The sequence below is a fragment of the Lichenostomus cassidix genome, chromosome 7 (genome assembly GCF_008360975.1).
Source record: "Lichenostomus cassidix isolate B80296 chromosome 7, HeHo_3.0, whole genome shotgun sequence".
In the NCBI taxonomy this organism is placed as follows: Eukaryota; Metazoa; Chordata; class Aves; order Passeriformes; family Meliphagidae; genus Lichenostomus; species Lichenostomus cassidix.
In genome coordinates, this window is record NC_139488.1 from 27,367,266 (window position 1) to 27,391,007 (window position 23,742).

Sequence of the window (23,742 nt, forward strand, 5' to 3'; positions counted from 1 at the left end):
AGCATCAAGAAAGAGGTTATGTACCAGAAGGCTCTCTGGAGTAAGGCACACGCCGGGAGAGAGGTGGAGGCACAAAGAACTAACCCCGGAGGGGAGGCCAGTGGGACGTGAGAGAAGAGCTGAAACTTTTTAACCTCTGCTGAAACAAACGGGACGGGGATTGCTGTGTGATTGCCGCCAGCATTTCGGCGGGGGCTGGGGGTTTATTCCCATGCGGGGGATGGCGGTGGGAGCTGCACCGTCCCTCGAAGGAATGAGCATCCCCGGCGCGGGCCGGACTACAGCCCCCGTCATGCCGCGGCGCGGGCGGGCGGTGGCGGCGAGAGCGCCTGCGCCGCCAGACGTGGCAGCAGCCGCAGCGGCGGCGGGTCCGGAGCGGGTCCGGCGCGGCGGCGGGATGGCAGTGCCGGGGCAGGGCGCGGGGGCTGCGCGGCGCCGCGGGTGGCTCCCGCCGCTCCCGCTGCTGCTGCTCGGCCTGGCGGTGAGTGGCGGCGGGGGGCGGCGGGGGCGGCGCGGGGTGTCCCCCGTCCCCGGGCCGGGGTGGGGGCGCGGCGTGGCCGGCGGAGTTGGGCGAAAGTTGGGAGCGGGACGGGCCCCCGGGGCCGGGCGCCGTGGCTCTCCCGTCGCCCGCACCCACCGCCGCGGCGGGCGGGCTCGGCTCGGCACGGCACGGCACAGCCCGGCATGGCCGGGCTCCGGCAGCGCTCCTCCCGGGTGCTTCCCAGCGCTCAGCCCGTGGCTGCTCTCCCGTTTCCCCTTCCCCTTTCTCTCTGTCTCCCAAAGCACCGCCCGGAGAAAGCGCACCCCGGCGTGCGGCGGCGGCTCCCCGAGGGCTGCGGGCTGGGGCCCCCGGCTGCCCCGGCCCCGGGGACTCCGTCCGGCGGCGCTTCGGTCCCAAGTTTCGTGCGAAAAGCGGTGCGGCGGCAGAGGGTTTCCAGAGGGTTTCCCTCGGCGGTGGCTGTGCCGCAGCGGAGCTGCCGCGCTCGGCTTTGTGCACCTGTGTGCGGCACCCCCGCCCCGGGCACCCCCGCGCCCCTCGCATGTGGCTCTCCATCCCGGTGCGCTCCGGACTGTCGGGGTATGCTTCATTGACATCACCGCTAAGTACAGCACTGCTTACCTCAGGGAGACTCCTAGACCTCCAGATATATTTTAAAGTCTGGTTTTTCTCTCTCTTTTTTTTTTTTTAATTCACAGAATTTAGCATAAATAGCTCAAAAGATGGGCGAAGGCATGCTTTAAAGTACTACTTTATTCACTTTATTGTCATGAACTACAGTTCATCCTTCTGCCCAGACAAATGGAGTTAATTATTAATGAAAAATTACGTTAATTTTTTTATGCACGAGTGATCTGAAATGTATTTGGAAATGCATGACCGAGGAGTGCTCATCTAATTCATACAAATCAAGTGTGGAATTGCTAATTGCCATATGCTTCTTCTGTACTAATATTAGAATTACCATTGTGGGACAGAAAGATTCGGCCCTGACTGATGTATCCTTTTGCCCCGGCAGGGCCATAGCTGTCGGCTCATTCAGGAGGGAAACAAAATGCTGTGCATTCTGAATATTTTTTTCTTTGTTTTAAGCTTGGTCTAGAATCACAGACCTATGCTATCTGCATGTTATTGATTTCAAGTGGAACTGAAGTCAGGTTGAACTCCCTAAATGTTGGAGAGGACTTAGTGTGGATTTTTTTCTTCTGTGGCTTGTCTTTAATATATGCAGTAGTTTTCTCAGGGATACTTGTGGCAGTACATTCCTCAGATTGAGCATATACCATGGACCAAGTGAAGTTTCAAGTGGACTGAATTTTCCCTCCCTTCAAAATAGCTGAGCACATGGAGTTATTTCTGGTATTTCCTACTATATCCACTGTGACTGTCAGACCTTATCTTACTGTAACATTCATTCAATGTTAATGTAAATATTTTCCTGTGATTTTTCTTTATAGATTAAAAGATTTTTCCCCCATCTTTCTCCATGTGAATGCTGTTCCTAGTTACTCTAGTTGCCCTCTTTGACCTTTTGTGTTGCAGAGCTGGTGTCTTTGAGATGAGCAGAGGGGGCCTGCTGTTGTCAGTGAAATTATACAAAGCCGTTTTAATTTATCCACATTATTCTTTCTTACCTTTCTTAATTTGCCACAGCATTTTATTTGCTCTATGATGCTGCATGCTGAGCAGATGTCTTCATTGAGCTGTTGATTCAGCTAATTCTTTCCCCTTTGCTGTGTACAAGTAGTTTAAATTATTTCTTCCAATTTGCATTATCTTGCACTTGAAGGTGTGATTTTTCATCTTGAAATATGTAACTCGCTGTACTCCAGGATTGAAAAACTAGCCTACAGCTGTGACATAGCAAAACCTGCTTTTAATTTTTTTTGAGCTTCTGTGAGGCTGTTAAATCAGGCAGTTCTCTGTGTGTAAAGTTAAAGTGAAGGTAATACCAGCTGCTTGGTAGGTCAATGAGAAGCATATTTCCTTCCAGCCAGTCCTTTTTCATGTACCCAAATGTGGTTTGTTTGTTTGTTTGTTTGTTTGTTTGTTTGTTTTTCTGGAAGTGCTGAGTACTTGTAGTGCACCTAGAACAGCAGCTAGAGTTGTGCATTCATAGCACTTCTAAAAAATCAGCTCATTTTTTGACCCAAAATTGAATGTGGATTTCGAGAATCAAAATCCTTATCTCTCTAAGACTTCCTGTATACACAAAAGGGAACCTACAAAGCTGGATGAAGAAAATATTTCAGTATCTTCTAATGTAAGCTGTTAATTTGTTACCTTCAGCTTCACGGTGGATTGTGTGACACACACGTGAAGATGGTAGAGTGCTCTCTGCCTGCTGTAAAGTTTTATTTCTTGAATGAGTTGGAGAGCCATGGAGAAGTTGTTGGCTAACTTTGGAGATACTTCCCTGTTCGGTTTATCAAGTGGTTGACTATTTCATGCTCAAAGGACTGAATTTAATGTTCAAGGCACTGTGAAGGAGTTTCACTCCAAGGTGGATTAGAACTTCCTCTGTGCTTTCCCTAGCAGAAGGCAGCTACTGCTTCCAACAGAATCTGGATCCGTTTGCTTTGCAAACACCGATGAATATTATCTAACCCCAGTGTGCCAAAGATCAGTTTGTCTTCCGAGTGTTGGCTTAAATGACAGAGAAACTGAGTCAAGAGTCTGGCTGAGCGCCATTAGGAAGCAGACTTTGTGACCTGGTGGCACTAAAACCCAGTGCCTTCAAAGAAGGGCTTGAAAGGAACATTTAAGGCTTCCAGCTTCTCAAGTACTTCCTTAATCCTTGTCAGTAGGGTCACAAGAATGCACAAGTGAGCACTGACACTGACTTCTGAATCCAGGCTAAAGGGAGGGCTTGGACACGACTCCCTCTGTGTTGCAGGTAGCCCTGCAGTGTGGCAGCAGCAGCTTTGCTTCTGGTGAGTTTGCAGGCAGGGTGTGAGCACCACTTCACCACTGCAGTGCTCAGGTGCTGTTTCGTATTGTGGCATTTGGGCTTGAATTCAAGAGTGCCTCTTCCCATCCAGTTTTTGTTTGTACTGCAGAAGCCTCTTTGGAAGGTGTTTCCTGGCAGTCAGAGGGAGGGTGTTGCAGAGACCAATCCCTTACTTGCTGTCCCCCACTCCATTCCTACTTTGTGCATTCCCTCTTCAAAACACAGATTTGTAAAACTGTGATGTGGGCTATGCTCTGTCTGTTCAGATGCCCTTTCCAAATCAAACCTTGGCTTTGTTACTCCACGCCATGCCTTATGGAGGGATGTTTTCACTTCATTGATTTTGGGGCCACAGCACCTATTTACCTCAGAGGCCCTGGGATGTTGACGCAAGCATGGTGTGGTCATCAGAACCGGTGTTTCTGCCCAGGGGTGAGTTCATGGTGTTGCGAGCAATTGGTGATGGAAGAGGTGCTTGTTCTGTTGACATTTCTTTTGCTTTTTGGTGATGGAGTTCCATGAATTGTTTCAGTAAAATGGAGGTAGTGAGATACTTCTTCAGAGCTATGGTTGGAGGTCTGTGAATGGAAAAACTCAGTGATTCTGGTTGCAAATTGCATTGCACTAAACTAGCATTGCCTTAAATTTCTTGATGCAGGCAGGGTAACTTTCGACATAAGTTATTGTTTACCTTGTTCCTGCCATATTTGCAACCTTGTGAATAGCAAAAAATTGTGATAGCAAAGCAAGTCTTCAGTTTTGGTGCTGTGGTAGCTGTGAGTGTCTGGTAGCATTGGTGGAGGGTGCTGTGAATTACATGCTTGCAGAAAAAGGTAATTTAATTTGTTACTGTCTTGATGATTTCCTGTCTGTTGTCTTTGGGTTTAGAGTCATATAGACTGTTTGCTGGGTGACTGCAAGTAGACTCTTCTCTCCCCCTCCTCACTTTTCCAGGATATGGCACATGATGACTGTGTGGTTGTGCTGTTTATGATCGGCTGTGTGCTGGTTTGTTCTTGTGCTACCTTCCTTTTGCGTCTTGCAGATCACTTCCCTTCTGTGTGAATCTTGCTCCAACTATTAAAATTAAGCTTTGTCTCCCATCACCTGGCAGAAAAATGTGAGGATTAATTAGTTAACACTTGTGCAATGCTTTGAAGATAAGTGCCATATAAAATGCTAGAGATTTTCAGGTGTAATTTTTTGCCCTCTCTTCCTTATAAATCCCATTAATAGTGTTTTTGTCTTCTTTTTATAGTACCTCCTACATGCTTCTTAAGTAGGTGGTATTTCTTTAAACTTCTCGAAAACCCAATTTTTAATGGGGGATTATGTGGCATATGCTTTGCTCATGCCCTTAACTTCTGTAGTCAAATGTGCTCGTTCAGAAGTGATACCTGAAATATTATTTCATTGACAGCTTGTATAATATATGTATGGTGCCAATGCCTGGCTTGAAGAGAGAGAGCTTCACATTCATAATAAGGAGAAAGTTCTTTGTCAACGTTCATAATTGACCCTATTACAGTCAGTTGTTAATTAGTAAATAGTTGCACAGGTTTTCTTTCACAGAGCATTTGAAACCCAGTGATAAACCATACAATTAATTTGTTACTCAGAGCCCTTAAGAACATCCTTTAGTATAGACTATTATGCCTGTAGCTTAAGCCCCACTGTTTAAGAACAATATGAACAGTAGAGTCTAGTCAAATCTTGACGTCTCCATGGTATTTTTTGCTACCTTCTATATTTGGAAAGTGAACATAGCAAGCACCACGTTAAGTGGAATGCCTTATTTGTAGCGTTCTTCAGCCTAAGTTAAAGAGTACTAAGACACTCTGTGTCAGGATTTTAATTTGCCTTCCTTTGAAAACAAAAGAAAATATGACACTTGCCTCTTTGCAGATATGACCCCTCACAATAAAATGTCAGTATAGTGCTTCAGTACTGCTTCAGTTTTTTAATTTCTGGAATGGCTTGAGGAGAGAGTTAACTGATCTGAATTACGTACACAGTAAGAATGTGTTCTTCCACAGAGCTTTTGGGAATGAACTAAACTCAGCCAAGTGTCCAGTGGGCATGTCTGCAAGTGTAAATCTGTCGGGCAAACACACAGTTTTAAATGCTGTCGGTCTTGCAGTGCAGAAGTTGTTGATTTTCCTGTGTGTCTGCTGGAGGCCTCCTCACCTGGCCATCCCATGCTGCTGTCGGTGTGGGAGTCGCTGCTCCCCACTCAGACCATAGGTGGCTTTTCGGATTGGTCACAGACATCACTGAGCAGCCTTTATGCTGGCAGTCCTCAGCAGGTTGCACTTTGGGAACCCCTGCAGGGGCAGGTTGCAGAACATGGTTTGTGATTCCACTGGGACTGCAGACTACTGCAGGGGCCACTTCAGTTGTGCCCCCTGAAGTGTGAGACCCAAGTGCTACTGACCTTTCTCTTCCCCTCTCCACATAATAATTTTTTACCAGGCTTCCTTGAGGTACCTTTGGGTAACAGAGCTAACCTGTCTCCTCCCATCTGATTTGATTAAAATGTTTCTACAGCTATTTTAGATATTCATCATGAATGAAAAAAGAGGACTGTCCTACTTATCACTATCCATCTTGGAAGGCATTTGTTACAAATGGCTCAGTGATCAAAGCAGCGCAACCCTGAATGTAAATAGCAGGAGAGGGAGGGCTCCTGAGTGAAAAGCAAGCAATTATTGCACAAGGTCAAGAGTGGTTTGTATGATGAACCAGGAAGATAAAACATCTGCAGTCAAACTGTGATTCTTGTAAACAAGGGGGCTTTGGTTTTGAACATCTCGTATTTTTAAGTGAGAAGGAATTGCGGGGAAGGGAGCAATGGGTCAGTTTCTGCCCTGTACTTGCCTGGAGATGATTTAGACCTGGTATTGTCAGTAAGTGCACACAGGACCTGGCTGTGTCACCAACTGATCTGCAGGTTTGCAAACCTCCGTACCACAGTACAGAGGTGTTCCTTCAGGTCAGCCTTCTGAAGTTAAGTGCACAGTCTATCACGGGGCTCATTTGCAGAGCTGAGTGGGAAAGGAAAGGTGAGACTGTCTTCTGGTTGGGATTTCTTGCCTGTTTCTCCCCCCGTGTTAACGTGGCAGATGAGACCCTTGTTCAGAACATGAACTACTCCTCCCCTCCTAAAGAAGTTAATAATGAAATTAAATTCAGTCATCTCCATAACTCCTCGGAATTTGAAGGCAGGTTTCCTCTTCACCTAGACTCCTATAAAATGCCTTGTCAGACACAATCTGCTTCATATGCACAGAGTTGCTCATTGATCATATTTACAGTGGGTTGAGTGCTGTTGTCCCAAAATGAGAATGACATCAGTGGGCGGCTGAGCTAAGACAGAAATCAGAGTCAGTGTCTTGCTGAAAAAGTGGAGTTTTGAAACTGTGGTCGAGTGTAAGGCTGTGTCCCTGCCAAGCAGCAGTTGTGCTAGAATTAGTGGTGTCACAGCCCCAGCTATTCTTGATGAATAGTGTGCAAATTGGCTGCCTAATTATGTATGTGTTAGTGTGTGCATAAAAATTGCATGTTGACATATGGATTCAGGCACCTAAGCACTGTTTCAGCTGCATTTCCATTTATACTTTTTAGGCATTATTTGTGTCCAGGGAAGTATATATTTCAGGCTCTTGAGCTGGAAATAGGAGAAATGGGGAATAGCTTTTCTGTCCAGTGTACAATGCTACTCTTCTGATAGAAATCAAAATTAAATAAGGAAGATCTGTTTTCTTGTTTTTAAAACTGTGTTTTCATTGCCCTTGATATAAAATAAATACATAAATAATTCTCCAGATATGCTGCTTATCCTTAGCAAAAGACCATGCTGTCACAAAGCTTTTATGGGGAGCAACTCATAAATTGAACTGGGTTCTGTGGGAGCAGCAGTTAAGCATTTATCACATTTAATTTGAATAGTAAATGTAAAATATGAAAGTACATTCTTGTGGCTGTTTGAAAGATACTCCCTTTTTTCATTTTAAAAAGAGATTCAAAGAAGAGTAAAAACTTGAGAAATAAACTCTGCTTTCTCAGATCCTTGATGATTTTAAGAAAACACGGCCTGAGGGATGACCACATTTTTCAATAGTGTCAGTCCTGGAAGTATAATTAGCAAATAGTTATTTGCCTGTAACTCTTTGCCTCTGGGTTTCTGAAAGCTCAGATGTTCCTTGGGTACCAGTTCTAAGGAGTGGGGTTGTGGCATGTTTACTGCTCTTTAACACATGCATATGTTCAGCTGCTCTGCAAGGAATTGCTAGAGACTAGGGAGAAAAAGAAAATTAAACCTTTTTGACTGATCAGACTTCTGCCACCAAGCTTGCAAGATCATATATTTGAATATGTGGTTTGAAGAACAGAGGCAGAGCTAGAACACATGGGGCTTTTGTACCTTGTACTTGAATAGCAGTGTCTCAGCAGTTTTGAGTTGACTGTCTTGAGGGTTTGGGTTCACTTACATTTTACTTGAGAGTCTTTCATGCATCTCAGACACTACGGTCATGTGACTGATGTGTGACCTACGCCATAAAAATTCTGTGAAAATAAATTCAGATTGCGATCTTGAGCTGGGGAAAATCTGCAGACTAGAATTGCTATGAGATTTGCATTTCATAGTCTGCCACGTGTAGTCAGTCTTTTTTTGGAAGGTCTCCACTAGTTTGCTGCATCTGAAAACACCAGGTGACAGTCATGTCACCAAGCCAGCCGTGGATGAGGACCTGTAATGATAGGCAACTGTGCAAACACAGCACGAAATAAGATAGACCTTCGCTCAGTTTTGCTGCAGTTTCTCATTGCCATGACTGGCAAGGGTGGCAGGGATATTGCATGTGTTGGTCCTAATATGCCTTTTACTTTAGCAGGTATCGAGGTGGTCAGCTTCTTGAGAAAAATTCTTGGAGCCTTTCTTAACTTTTCACTGGTGGTCATGAATAGATTTTAAAGCCTTAGGATGCTCAAGTGACAAGAGAGTTTAGCTTGTTTCTTATTTATAGATTTCCATATGTGTGAATGTAGCACTTCCTGATGCATATGAAAAGAGGCTTCCTGCCCAGGAGGGACTGTCACCTTTCTTGACCTCTTCTTTTTTTAATATGCGCTCATCTCCTCTTGTGCCCTGGATTTAAACAAGAAACAGTGTGCTTGATCAGGCAGTGCCTGGCTGATGAGCTCTCCTGCAAAATGTCTGAGAGTAAATCTACCTGAGTCATATCTTACAATTAAATTCACATAGCACAGTACATGCAAATTAGCTTCCTCTTTGCTGCTGCTTTACCGATTGGCTGTGCAGAAATACGAGTTTGGTTTTCTGTGGAAGAGTGTAACTGCTTCCATAGAATTAGTTTTTCCCATCCTCTTAATTTTATGTTGTTGCCAGAACTAGTGGCTGTAGCCTTAGTGAGGCCATAGCTTATCGTACAGTCATCACAGCTGTGACTCTAGAGCAGGGCAAAGCAGTCCTGTGTTTGGGACTGGCATCTGGTGGAATTGACTCCTTGCCATCCCTTGCCTTCAATGGAGCTGGTAGGGAAGGCAGAGGCTCTTCTGGAGGTTTAACCATAAACCAGCCTCTCGTTTATTCCTGGGTAGGGTCTTGATTAATTTCGGCAGGAGAAAGCTGGAGAGTGCGGAACTACTTAATCCTTATCAGTTTGCAAACACCATGTAGTGCAAATGCGAATTGGAGCTGCTGAATTTCCCCACTCAGCCGATAACCCCCCAGTATTGCTGCAGCTGCCTTAGATGTGCAGGCAGGGCATTTCTGTCCAACTCGCTGCCTTTGGCTTGGACCTTTTGGGTTTTATAACCAGGAAAGGCTGCAACATTAGTCTTAATTAAAGGGAGATGATGATTTATTCAGCTGGGCTGACTGGTGTGCTTGTATGCACAATGCCTTTCCCAGTGGGTTTTGGGCTAAACCATAGGAACACGGAGAGCTACTGTAGTAAAACTGCAGGAAAATGAGTAACGTGTATTGATTTGATACCTGGAGAGCAATTGGGCAAAGTAGCAGCGGATATATGCAATGTGACATGCATCTCCCTCCAAGCACCTGCTGTTCCACCAGCGCAGTGGGTTTTCTGTTAGTGGCAACACCAACAAGGCAGTAGTTAAAGCTGTCATTGTTTTCAGAATCCAATTTTTCAAGAGGTTTACAGCTCTGCCATTATAAGGAAAGAAAGGAAGAAAGAAGGAAAGGAAGGAAGGAAGAAAGTTCAGTGAAGCTGACTAAACAACCTTTCTAGCTGGAAAAGAGATGGAATGCCTATACTTAGAACAATAAAATGGTGTGGGTTGGAAGGGACCTCGGCCTCGTTCTAACACCCCTTTCTGAGCTATTGGTTAACACTTTAAATCAGGTTAACAATATCATTTAGTGTCATGTTGAATGTGGCTTTTGTGGGGTTGTTTTAGAGAGTTCATAGCCTAGAGTATCCTTAATTGAGTCCAGTTTTTTAAACCAAACAAGCAACCTGTAGTTTCACCTTTTCCCTGTGTTTAGCCTTAGTTTCAGTTAAGCTTAGTTTTTGTCTTCTCTAACTCAAAGCATAAATAAAACTCTTACGAGACTTGAATAGTTACAAAAATTGAGGTGAAGGTAAGAGTTTTTAAGAAAATACTTAGTGTTAAAGAGATCTGCCCATAATGTTAGACTAATTTCTCCTGTGCAGCCCCTGATTGTGATGGTTTTGGGCAGGAATTTTCATGTCTGTGTCACCTCACTTAGCACAACTATATTTGCCTACTCTGACTGGCAACACCATGTATTCATCCCAGAAAATACACAAATGATGCACCTACATCAGTCTGGAGTAGGAAGGCTGAGCTCTGGACATCTGGATTTAGAAGAATGTGAGTCTTTTGGTAGAATTAAAGCATCAAGGATGTTGATGCTGAAGGTAGAGGCTGACTTGCAAATGTGCTCACTTCCTTCTCATAATTTGACCATCTGGTCAGCAGGGCTCAGTGGTGGGAATCCTGCCTGTGGAGTGGGGTAACTTGGCCACTCTTAGATTTATGTTATAGATGTATTTTCTAGTAACTTTAAGTTCCCAAACATGTCCTAGTCGTTTTGAGGAAGATCTCCATCTTGGCTCAGCTTTTCTCCATCACCTCATGTGTCCCAGGATTCCCCTTGTGTCCCTCTCTTTTCCACATGTAAAGACTTCTGGCATTTATACAGTCTGTTTCGTAGGTTTTGTTTCTGTGCCTCAGTGGCTGTGGTGCTTGCAAATAGCTGAATTTGAATGAAATGAGTGCCTGGGGCTGTGTGTCCTGACTTCATTGGTTTAGTCCCTCCTTTAAATGCTGCATGATGTAATATATGGGATGCAAAAACAGCCTTTTACTTCATCACATCCACCGTGGACACATTTTCCAGCCTGGTTGGAGTGAGGCACGATCAAAATCAGTTCTGTAATTAAGGAAATGTTGAACCTCTTGTGTTTGTTAGGCAAATGAGCTAAAGCTTTTAGCCAAGCAATTAAGTGTTAAGGTTTTACTGTAAGGTGAATGGAAACTAGATAATTTCTCCAGCTAAGCTTCCCATAATCATTCCATTAGCACGCATTCAGTACAGTGCAGAAGGGAAGCAGCATAGCCTGATGGATGAGATTATTATAATATTATTATTATTGAAGATTATTGCAGTAAGAATAAGCAGTAAAGGCCCCAGCTGAGGTTATGGTCATTATTTGATATGAGTTTTACTTTATAGCAGTAAAAAAAATCTGATCTGGAACTGTCATAATTTAAATAGACCAAAAAATGCAATGGAAAATAACTTGTTTGCATAGATACAGAACTGAGATGCAGTGATATTAAATGCTGTGTCTTCCATGTGGCCAGTGGAAGCTGAACAAGACACTGCTCTGTGTGTGTGTGTGACACGGTGTGGACACTGGGAAACATGAGCCCTGCTCCACTTTGGAAGGGTGGGTGGGAGAGGGCTGTGCTTAGTGCTGTAATGCTAGTGCTGGATTACTTGCATTTTCTGTTCTCATTTCCTACATCTGCTCTCTGTCAGTGTGGGTTATTTTAACTTCATGGCTCTTGCTGTCTTCTGTGGGGTATCAAAGTACTCTATTGAGTTCACAGCATGTTCTGAGATCTAGGGACAAGAGCGCTCTCAAAGTGGCAATTTGCTGCTTCTCTTGTTAAAATATATTAAATTGACATAAGAATTGTTATCTGATTACCTGACATACTTTTAAAGGGGGTGGCATTTTAAGTAAAACAATTTTCTTGATGTTATGTTCATCTTTCCATTTAAGGGTGCTTGTTAGGAATGGTATTGGCCCAGTTTCCGTAAATCACGTGCCTGGCTTTTGTTCTTTTGGTTCTGCTGATCAAATCAATGTGATAGCCTATTTAAGGCAGCGTGTCTCAAGATTATGGAAAAATGTCACAGCATTTTGCAAAAGCAGGTTGTCTTCGTATTTGTGACTGATGTTTCTGGCTTTGTGTTTCCCTAGGCATTCTTGCCAGCATTCGTGTACTCATTGAAGGTGTCTCCACTCATAGAAAAAATAAGTGATCACAAGGATTTTAAGAAGCTTCTCAGGACACGGAATAACGTATTAGTGCTCTATTCCAAATCTGGTAAGTCTTTCTTTTTTTTTTTTTTTTATGTCAGCTTTTTGTGCCCAGCAAGGTGTGTACCAGGGGATTCTATGTGACTACAAGGGCTTCTTCAGGACTGGTCTCCTTTGTTCTAACTCAGAGGCTCCTGATGTTTCAAGATTGGAGTCATCTTAATTTGGCCTTCTAATTGCTCTGTCACATTGGCAAAAACGTACTTTATTCTGTCTTTGTCTCCAGAATTTGCTCCCTGTAATAAGAGCTTTCTGGTGTGTTTATCACAGTAGTTTGCAAGTTTCGATTTCCTGGTGACACTGAAAGGCTTAATGAATAGTTACAGTACTGAAATCAATCCATCGTTGCTTCTGACAGTTTTGAGTGTCCCATGGTTGTCTTTCAGCTTTAATTAACAAAATATAAAAATAAAAAAAGAACTGTTGTGTAAGATGGAAAATTACTCATTTCAGATTATGCCACCTGTTCCCTTGAATATTTTTGTTGTCTTCTCTGTCATTCAGGCTCACCTTTCTGGCTGTTTACTTATCTGTTTGCTCTGTTCTGCTCCTGCTGCACCTTTTTGCCTTTGTTGCCTTGTTTTTTTGGGGGGTGTTTTGTGTGACACCACATAATATGAAGAAACTCTTTAGATTCCATCCACAAGTGCAGAATGCTTTTGTGAATGTGGAAGTCATTGGACAGCAGGAAGTAAATGGGTCACTAAGATGATTTTCCTTAGTGCTGTATTGTTTTTGTTGCTGCTTCCTTCTCCTTCCTGTAGGCAGGTAGGACAAGATAATGCATTGTTTGGGTGTTGGATCCTCCTTTTCTGACCTGTTGCAAAGGTCTTGTGTTAATTAATCACAGTGATGGTAGAGTTGCACTGGATTTATAGTGTATCAAATTGGAGCAATATATGGTGACCAAAAACCTCCTCTCCCTATCCCCCCAGTATCAGAGAATTTTGCAGACAAGGATGTGCAGGTGCTGGAGTAATTAGCTTTATTTCCTAAAGATATGCCTATTCTGAAACAGTTAAAATTATATACATGGCTTATTTTTTTGTTAAAATACTTGTGTTTTGCCATAGTGGGGAACTTTGAACGCTTGAACTTGGCCAAATGGTTTCGTAGTAACAGGTTCAAAGTGAAAATCATAAAAGAGTTTCTAATGCTTTTTGATTTTTGAAAGGAACACTTTAGATAAAAAGACATCTGTATTATTCAGCTTCTTAAAGGGAAAATTTTCTTTTTACGCTTAATATTTTAAGTGGTGGATGCTTTCATTTTTAGCAGCACAACCAGAACACTTCAGCTGTGACACTCATCTAATAAATGTTGCCCTATGGGCATTGTTCAAAAGCCATGTTATGGAGATTTCTTTTTTTCTGTTTTTGTTATTTAATTGGTTGGTTTTAGCAGTTTAAAGCATTGCATGCAGAGCTGACTGTGGAATTAATGTTTCTTCCTAGAACAGTGATCCTTGCACAATTAGAATTCTCTTGCTCAGCTGTCACCCTGAAAGAGGGGAGGGCAAAAAAGAGATGGGAATTTGGAGGTGCAATTTTAATCCCAATATACATCCCCCAGCTGTGATGAGATGTTGGCTGGCATCTGGTCATAGTGCTGGAACAAAGGCTTTGCTTCCCAGCTGAGCAGAACTAGATGTCACTTTCTATTGCAAGCAGAATATTCATTGTTTTTGTGAGGTGTCATAATTTGTAGGAGATGTTTAGTTCCCCCTACCAGCTGGGTGTCCTGTCAGGGCTGCTCAGCTGCTGAGTCTTCTGGGACAAGTGGGTCCCTGAATGCTTATTTTTAAAAGTGTATTGGTCAAACTGTTCCACTCTAAGTACATGCAAAGAATTCCCCCACCTAAGTCCCTGTGGTGGAGGGAGGTGGCAATTGCATGCTCAGGGTATTGGGGGTAGGAGGGTTTCTTGAGAATTCATGTGTGTGGGTTGGTGTCTCTGATGGCATCAGGCCCAAGCAAAGTCTGTCAAATACAAAGAGGCTGTTTCTGGGTTAGGAGATTGTTGAGGAAAAAATTGTGAAGGTTTAGAGGTTATTTGATGAGGCATCCCTACACGCTGGCTCTACTTGTCTACTCTGACATCTACAGGTCCTCACTTCCTCAAATGCTGGAGACAAGATACTGGTCTGTAGAAGCATTTGGTCTGACCCAACATAGCCATTCTTACATTCAGTTACTTGAAGTAGTTGTGGAGATCTGGAAGAGGCACTGGGTTTCTATTTTCTGTTTATTGAGGAAGGAAACAGTTCCTGTTAGGTTTTTTTGGGGAATGGATACTTACTTGTACTGCTATGTTTTTCTCTCTTCTGTTTATTTTTAATACCATTTATAAGACTCTTTGGGAATGGTAGAGTTCTGCAAAATCTACACATGTGGCATGGCATTATAAAAATCTCTGTTGGGTATTTATAATACAGCCAGTACTTGGAAGGACCTTTTCTGGGTACTGCTCATGACTGTTGATTGGGTATCTCCCAGGGTTATTATGAGAATAAAGTGTGTTATTTTCTGTGGATGGCAGGGGTAGAATTAGGGAGGCAGAGATGCTGAATGACTTACCCTTACAGCTGATGAAAGTCCTAAATGAAATTGCTCTAATTAGCAGGCAGTGGTACAAACTGGTTCATGCCCAGCCACAGGGAAAAAGGCAGTGTTGGGATGGAAGCTGTAGGAGAGGACACAATATAGCTCCATAAACGCAGCTCAGAGAGCGTGTCTGGAAATACCAATTTTGGAGTGTTGTTTAAGGGGGTTAGAGGGAAGGAGTCACCCAACTTCAGCTGCAGCCAGCTTTCCTTCTAGTTTACAGAAGATTTTACTGATCCCTGTTATACTGGTTTCTTCAAATTAGACAAAATGTTCTTTGAGTGCTTCAGAACATAGAAATGAAGCATTGTGTTGTTTTGTGTGGAGTAGTAACGCTGTTGTTCATTTATCTTTATTATTTAATTTTGTCTTCCAGCCACTGCTGCTGAAAGCTCACTCAGGTTACTGTCCAGCGTGGCCCAGGAGGTGAAAGGACGAGGTACTATAAGCTGGGTAGACTGTGGGTACGTGTCATGCTCTTTTCCTTATTTTCCCCTTCCCCTTTTGGCTTTTATTGCTATCTTAGCTTTTTTGATGGCTCTGAAACTTTTCGCCTTTAACTGGACCCACATAAATCTGTGCAGTTTCTTCTGTAGGGAACCTATATCCTGCCATCCTCTCTTCCTTTAAACAAGTGGAGGGGAATAATTTTTTTCCTTATGGCTGTTGTTACTTCTCTGACAGCATGTTTTTCAGCCTGAAGCTGAGACCCCAGCTAACATTGCCTTTCATAGGGGACACACAGCATGCACGCTTTTTTTTCCACAAGCCAGGGGTGGAGGAATCCCACATGTTGTGCCTCAGCTGGAGGGCAATGCAATTCTGCTCTGACAGCAAATGTTATGTGAGCAATAAGGCTGTTTGCTTGGTTTTGAAGCATCCACCCATTTGTGTTTCTCAATAAAATGTGCTTTCTTATAAAGATCTTCCTCTGTGCTGGTATAAGTTTCTGACAGTTTTTAATGGGAAGGCAGGGAAACTTGTTTTTTTAAGTGGTTGGGTGTGTGGGGAGGAATGAACAGGTGTGTACTTTCTGGTTTGCAGATGTGAAAATCTCTACTGTGGTTCAGCTCAATAGCAGTTGCTTGTGGTTTTAGCTTGTGTATTGAAGTGCCTCTGCAGCTTTGAGAGCTTTGCCTGCAGGTGGCAAGTTCCCCTTCCTACACTGCAGAGGAGCAGCTTGCTGCCTACCTGTGTGTTTGGGTGGATTGCCATGGTATGAACAGATTGTACACTGTGCACAAGTGTAAGTCAGCTCTGCCCATCATATGGCTCCCTTAAAATTATACTTTTGAAACTAGCCCCTGTCCATCAAGTGGTGACCCAGAATAAGTCATTGGTAAGTGAAAGTTAACGTGGGTTTGTGTTTGTGAACCTGTCCTGCTTCCCTCTGCCACCAGGCAGGTGTCTCTCCTGTGGAGTCCTCTGCCTTCTGTTTGCATTCTGCTGGGCTCATCCAAGTGCACACACACTTTCATCTCTGCCCAACTGGTGGGGACAGAGTTCCAAGTCATCTGCTGGCAGAAAGCAGGGCTGTTTCTCAGAGGTCAATAAAGCCTGTACCACTTGCCACCTACTGAAAAGCCAGCGGATAAATTGTGTTGACCCTGACAAGGTGAAGGTTATGAGGAGATCTGGCATACCTCTGAAATCCGTGGAAACCAGTCTCTATTGCTGGCAAAAGCACTGATAAGTAATATTTTGTTGTCAACAATGAGGGCTAGCAAAGAGGATACTGAGCCAGCCTCATGGCTTCAGTTTCTAATTAGCACTGTTTCTAGCTATAGACAGGGTTTCTACCTTTTCGTGTCTCTAGTTTTAGTCTACCTCTGTGTACCCTTCTATTGCTCCTGCAAAGGGATATCATTGCAGAGTTTGTGAACTTGCTTCATGGGGCAAGGTGGGCTGAAAGACTGCCTTGTGATAATGGAGGTCTTGGTGGATGCAAAAAACCCCCCAAAACAAATAGATTCAACCTAAATCAAGTTTTGTGGTTGATTTTGCTTTTTAAGCTTTTGAAGCATTCTGAAATCAATCTAGTAGTGTTGAGGTAACTTTTAAACAATTTTTTTTCATGAAAGGTGTTTTCCTTTGCTTATTGCTTTTTTAAAAAAATTGCATAAAGTTGGCTGCAAATTGCTTCCCATCTTGTTGCAGTGATAATACCAGAGGCTGCAGTAGTGCTGTCTGTCCCAAGTCACAGAGGGCCAGTTGTAGGGTGTGGACAGCTGAGTCCTACCAGAGTGACTCAAGGCATTCTCCTGCAGCAAGTATGCTGGGAGGCTTATTTGCAAGTTTTCATGTCGAAACAAACAGCACACAGATGCAGGGATATTTACAGAACAGGCTCAATTTGTTTTACAAATACTGACAAGAAATGTCTTGTTTGGCAGCAATATTTAGCAGGAAATTTTGGCTTTGCTCTTCACATCCTGCTGTACTGGGCTTCTTTGCCTTCAGATCCAAGCATTGGCAAGGCTGGCATACATGCAGAGTTGAGGTTTGTGTCTCTGCTTCCCTGTGGCGATCATGGCAGTCCTTTTCTTTCGTTTTTTTTATTGACAGTGCTTTTCTTTTTTCTTGTCATTCTCCTTCCTGTCGTTTTCAGAAGGCAAGAACATTCTGCTGCACTGATGGAGATCAGTGTGGATTGCTAAGTCTCAGAAAATGTTCTGTCTTTCATACAGGGGAGGGGAGGGTGCAAGTTTGTGGCTCCAACTGGACTTCCTGAAAGCTGGTTTGCATGGAAACCATGCTCCTTGGCCTCGGCTTCTGTTGGATCTGTGGTATGCGACAGAGATTAGCCTTGAGCTTTCAGTGCCAGCTTGAGTGATCTCAGGGAGACAGGGAAGTTAGTTTTTCAGCATGATGTAAGGAAATACTTGGTTTCTTGCTGAGACAGTGTGGAGTAGAGGAGGTTGCCACTTTGAGGCAGGGTTGCAGAGATCTTCAGAGTGCTGGGGTTTGGGAGATGTAGGGCTGGGAATGCCATGTGCCTGCCTTTCCTGCTCAGCTGGTCTCACCTGTGCCAAGTGCCATGCTGGAGTGGGGCTGTGACCCCCCTGCATGTGGCACTGTAGATAAAGTCCTCATTTGGGAGATTTCGTTCAGTTTCTGCAGGCAGATCGATGCCTCCTTCCAGAGATGAAGGGGCAGCTTGAGAATTGCTCACAGCATTGAAATGGTCACTGTTTGCTGCTGTGTGCTGAGATAGCATGTGTGGCTCTGTGCACAGTTAAACATGAAGCTATTTCAATTGAGAATAAAAGACCCAGCAGTGATGTGACAAAAATACGTTTTATTTTAGCCCTTCCATGTTTTAATTAGGAAGTCATTGCTGAGGCATTTGATGTTGAATGAATGGTGGTGTGAGAGACAAGAGAATACTGAATTAATTATGCCTGTTGAGATGTATGGTATTGGGGATGGGGCACAATATTGCAGGTTGCTAAGTCTTTAGTGTTCCAGGGAGATGGATCAGTCATCTTGGGAGCGAGTGTTCTGGGACTCGTGTCTGGGGAGATGCCACGTTAATGGGAGCTGAGAGTCACAGCTTCTGTTCCTGGCTCTGCTAAAGAGTCACTTCTTGTTACTTTGTGCAGTTACAAAAGGTGTATCTGTTTTCCAGGCAACTGGGTAAATATTGCCTGATTCATTAGTCAGTGTTTGTAAAGAGTTTGGAGAACTTTGAAAGGAAAAATGTTGCAGCAGCATGAATGGGTGCTCTTTAGGGCATTCAGGTGCATTTGGAATGGGGATGTAAGACAGCAGAAGGTTGGGATATTTACTGAATTATTTTATTAGTTCTAGGCTGATAAAAATTTGGAAAATTGGAGTGCATCATAGGGACTCGAAAGCTTGGGATATCTTCAAAAAAACACAAAAGAACATAATGTTTTCAGAGGCTGGCTGCTGCTAACTCTGACAGCAGGGTGGGGTTTGTGCTGCCTTGTGTCCCCCCAATCTCCCAAAACCTCCATTTTTTAAGGCCTGGTACAACTGGAGGTAAGCATTGGTGTGGTCAAGTGAAAGAGGAGTTTTGTGAACAACAGAAACTGCTGTCAAATCCTTGTGGTGGCAGGTAAAAGGTACCAAGTGATGTGCTTGGGAACAGAGTAAGATGGAATTACCTTTTGAGTGAAAGACAAAATTCCTGTTGCTTGTCTTTAAAGCAGACAAAGCTCTAGTCTCAGTTTGTGATATCTTGAGACGTGGTTTTGAAGAACAGTCATTACGAAGTTATTCTCCAACCTTTTTAAGTGGGTTTTGTGATAGACCACAGTGTGGCCAAGGACTGATGTTACTTGAAAGAGTGTAACTAGTTCAGGTGAAATGCAAAGAAAGTGAAATGGCTTTGTTGAAGAGAAGAAAATGTGTTTGGTAGGTTATAAAGTGCATTGTGGTCAGGTGCAGCTTTGAAGAGGTTGAAAGTCGCTCTCTCCATCATGAATGTGATTTAGGGAACCCGTCTGGGTTTTCCAGTTACTGAGTTGTCTCGAGTTTTTATTGACTATAACTCCTGCCCAATTGTGGATTGGTATTTTTTAAAAACCACCCATTTCTTTGGCTCTGGGTAATTATTCTCTGCTCAAACTTGCATGGTTCCCTTTACTGTAGGTCCCAAACATAAACAAAGCTGTGTGATTTCCATCTGCTGTCATAGCGCGTGTGCTTGGCTGTAGCACATCAGACAGCTAGGAAGAGGAAATGCCATCTGGTTAAAATGTCTGACTAATTTTTATTTGGTTTTAATCCCACTTTTTCTGCTTTTGTGTGTCATTCTTTTAGTCCCTTTTGTGCATCATGTGCATCATTCTTGTAGTCTCCATCCCCAATAATTACTTGTTATTGTAGCAATCCCATGACACTTAGCATAAAGGTGAGACCATCATTTGGCTGGCAAAGCAGTGCTTTCAAACCTACGCAGCTAAACATGCTGGTTCATGAGAGAGCCCAAACTAATGAGTATTTGTCTTTTCTGGGGTTTTCCGTAATATCTGCCTTTTAGATAAGGTCTTGCCAAATTTCTAATTTCCTAATGCTTTGATAACAAAAAGCTTTACCTATCCACACAGTCATAAATGAGTGTGTTTAATGCCTTGACATAGCACAGAGAAATTTCAGAAATAAGGCTGGTGGTACAGAGGGTGTTAAGAGTAATTTTGCTCTCTAGTTTTTACCTTCATCCTATAAAGCCACTCAGAAGTAGGATTTATTTAAGGCAGTAAGTCTACTTACCTTTCTTACTTGTAGCTGAATTTTAAAGCTGATGAAAAGCTTTGGAATTGCAAATAAAACTGACCAGATCTAATAGAGAGAGAAAAAAGAAAAGAGGAGTGCTGCTCTTGCCCTGGTGCAACCCTTTCCATCCAGGCAGATTTGTGGTGTCTGGGATTTCAGCATTTCTCTACAGCAGCCTTGAAGGTGAAGGGCAGCTCAGGACTGGGTAGCTGACAGTGTTAATGCCAGCCTGGGGGAGGTAGCAGCGGCTCTGTTTGCATCTAGTCCAGGGGAGGTAAGGCAGGTGTCCCTCAGGAGCACTTTGCAAGTGAGTTATACTGACAGTGTGGTCCTTGTGTGAGTGCCATTTATATAGGCAGACTGCATTTTTAGCATAGATTTTTCGATGCCTTCCTCCTGTCTCTGTCATAACCTGTCTGCATGGTTAATGCTCATTCACATTAAAGCCCTTTTATTTTGCTGTAAGAGTGACCATGCAGGAAGTGTTCTACCAGTCTGAAAAAAAGCCTTTTTTAAGTAAGCGCTCAGTTCCTAACATAAACCCATTCAATCTGATGTATTGCATTAATTCAGAGATGCAGAGCATTTAACTAAATCCGCAGCAATGGTTGGGTGTATAAGCTTGAGCTCATCTGTTTCATCCTAAACTTGATTATTCCATGGGTTTTGCCTAGAGTTGCTCATTAACCAAATCTTCAATGCTGTTGCTTTTCAGACCAAAATGAGAGTAGGCAAGCTAAGATTTAATGTAAAGAAAGTTACCTCCGTTTTTCTGCACCCAGTACTTAATTTAAAACATCCTCTAGCATCCATCCTCTCCAGGCCTGTGGTGCAGCCAAAAGTCATAAAAGGGGTGTACCATGGGCTGCAGCATCTGTGTGCCCATGGATGACATGTTCAAAACCTGCATTTTGGGTTCTTAGATTGGTGAACTCAAAGGCAGGGCAGTAGTCATCTTGTGTTCCAGATTAGGACAGTGTTCCCCTCTGCCATGTTGTGGGATGAGGAAAACTGCTTTTCAAAGAGTTCGAGTGTTTGGTGGTTTTAGAAGTTCCTACAAAGCCTTTGGTAGCACTTGTGAATGTGTTTACCTTATTTCTGTGCAGGTATGTGGGCTGCTAAGTGTCTCTTGCTAATTTATATTTCCATGGAAAGTACTGTTCATTATAACTTCTTGACTTTCAGTAGGGGCTGGAGCTTATAATTTTTTCCCTTAATTGTTTTAGCTTGACGATATGATGATACGTGTTACCTTTTTGTCTTGGTTTTCTTTCTGCTTTTTGGCTTGCTCTTGAGATTGCAGTAAGAATTAATCTCATGGGTTTTAATTTTCAGAAAATACTTCTTTTTAATCTTATTCCTCTAGATCCCTGGCCTCTCTAATTGACTAATGGGCACAGGGAGTCGTTTGTATTGGGTGACAAGCAGTGCTGGGTCTCCACAGCACATGGATTATTCTGTTTGCATTCCTGGCACGTTCCAGGGGAGCGTTTGGAGCAGAAGGCTGCAACCACCTGCAAGGTGATTGCAATCCCCCCTTGAAGTGGGGATTTTTGCTGCATTCTAGGGGGTAAAATCAGGCCCTAAATTCACATGAGATTGTCCTGTTTATCTGCTAATCCTCATCTTTAATTCTTTCTAGCAGTACGTTTTCTGATTTTGGCTTTCACGCTCCCCCATCCCTTAAAAGATTCAAGCTTTTCATCTGCCGCACTGTTTGAGCAGCTCATTTCTTCTGTGCTGTGGAAACCTGTTGCTATTGTTACTTCTTTTAGAAGATCATTTCCATCAGGAACCCAGAATGGGTGCAAAACATTGCTTTGTTTTCCAAGACAAATCTTGTATTTAAGCTTCCTGTGCTCATTACTTCTGCATCCGTTTCTCCTGGGTCCTGTTCCTATTTTGGTGCCTGCAGGTCCTTAAACCCCACTCAAAAGCAGAGTATCAAAGTGCTTTTCTGCACTGATGGCTGAGCATGGGTTTTCTGTTCGAGTAGATGTAAGCCATTACCATCCAGCTCTTTGGAGAAGTGCAAGTCAGCCTGATGGTTTGAGAAGTGATTTTTTTCCTAGGATTTTTTTTTTGTTTCTGATTTCAGATCTGTCTCGAGAGAGTGATACTGGAAGGTGTGGGATCGTTACAGAATATGAGGAGCCTTACAAATGTGACATACTGTTAGCAGCAGTAGCTGTGGCAGCTGCTGGCCCAGGATGGGAGGGAGAAGTGAGGATGATGGGGAGGCAGACAATGCCTGCGGTCTGAGGAGAGTTTTGCTAGAATCAGTCTGTTTTTGTTTGGTCAGCAAAGTACACAAACTGCTGTATTGTAAATGGATCACACAGTGTTTGTTGAAGGGTGGGATCAATGACTGCAAGGAGCGTAAGTCAAAATCCATATTGTCTCCAACAATGGCTAATAAATTTCATTTTTATTTCAAAACCTTGTAGGAGCACATCTAACTACAACTGACTGTTAATGACTTCCTCTTTCAGATTAGGTTTGCAAGTGCAAATGTGTTTCATAATTACAGGAGGCTTGAGGAAATTTTTGCTGCTAACGCTTCTTTTGCTGCTTTTTCGGGGTCACAAGCTCAGTTAGTTGTTTGGCAGGATCTCAACTCCATGCTTTCTCAGGATGTTCATCAGTCTGTTTTCTGGAGAGGGTAGTCTATGGAAGGTAGCCAGAGGGTGTCGCAGAGGCTGTGCATTGGGCTGGGAAACCCTGTTTGATAATTCACTTCTGATAGCTGGGCTGAAATTGCAGTTGAACTTCCCTGAAGTTATAACTGGAGTTCTCTGTGATGGTTTTCACTATAACATAAAAGAATGAAAGCACCTGAACAACAGAGACAAGAATGAGAGAGCATGCTGGTAACAAGATGACAGCTTTGACTGGTACCTTCCAAAGCTTTTCCAGTGTTGGGAGGCTTGCTTTTATAGGCAGTCCTGCTTCTGCCTTGCCATATTCCCTTGCTCTTGGAGCCTGTTCTTCCTCCTTACCTGCTCAATTTTGTCTCTTCCAGCTCTTGGGACAGCAACAGTGTTTGTACAGTCACTGATACAACAGAGCCTCCAGTGCATTAGAGTCTACAGGCACAACTCTGATATGAGAGACTGCTGAAGAATAATTTACATGGATTGTTGAGCCCTGTTTCAGATGGAGAGATGTACAGATAAAAGAGAAAATCTGTTCAGAAATTGTGAGGTCTGTGGTTTGCATGTGGTTACATCATGTGCTGATACAGGAATGAGATATTTTTTGTGCAGGCAGATTTACTGACCTGTTTACTTAAATTGGTTCTGTCAGCATTTTTATTAATTACTTCTCTTGTGCCTGGAAACCCTGTAGGTACGGGTGAAAAAGAAAGCTGGGTGCAGCCTGCATTGCAAAGTGCTGGGGATGCCAGGGCAGTGGCATGGAAGTGATGTGGCCACAAAGCACTTGCACACGCTGCTGTTCCACTGGCAACTGGAGACATGAACGTTTTTGGATGGCATTTTTGTCATTGCCACAGAGGGATTTGATAGTCGTTCCAGATCCTTCCTTCCCAGAGATCTGGTTGTAGGGCTGTTTTCTCTTCTTCATGAGAGGCCAAAGGGCAGCATTACATAATAAGGGAAATAATTAGGAAGCTGCAAAAGATGTTATTTGTGCTTATGAAGCAGAATGGTGCTGAAGATGAGTGGTCTTACTGTGCTCCTCTGGGACCTGACTGGACAATATCTGAATTTGCCCCAGGGAGGGGGTTTTGCACTTCCACCTCCATGCACCATTTCTTACTTGAGATTCATCCAGCTTGGACTTGTTTTAGATTTAGAAACCA

At 43.4% G+C, this 23,742-nt stretch overlaps 1 protein-coding gene across 1 annotated transcript in view; it reads left to right on the plus strand.

The window, feature by feature from the left end:
• The first annotated feature begins 253 nt into the window (after window positions 1-253).
• Window positions 254-23,742, plus strand: part of PDIA5 (protein disulfide isomerase family A member 5) — a 97,466-nt gene continuing 73,977 nt past the window's right edge. The window contains exons 1-3 of the mRNA XM_085066958.1: window positions 254-481; window positions 11,957-12,083; window positions 15,055-15,142. Coding sequence (XP_084923084.1) covers window positions 254-481; window positions 11,957-12,083; window positions 15,055-15,142 — 443 coding nt within the window. The remainder of the gene's footprint in view (window positions 482-11,956; window positions 12,084-15,054; window positions 15,143-23,742) is intronic.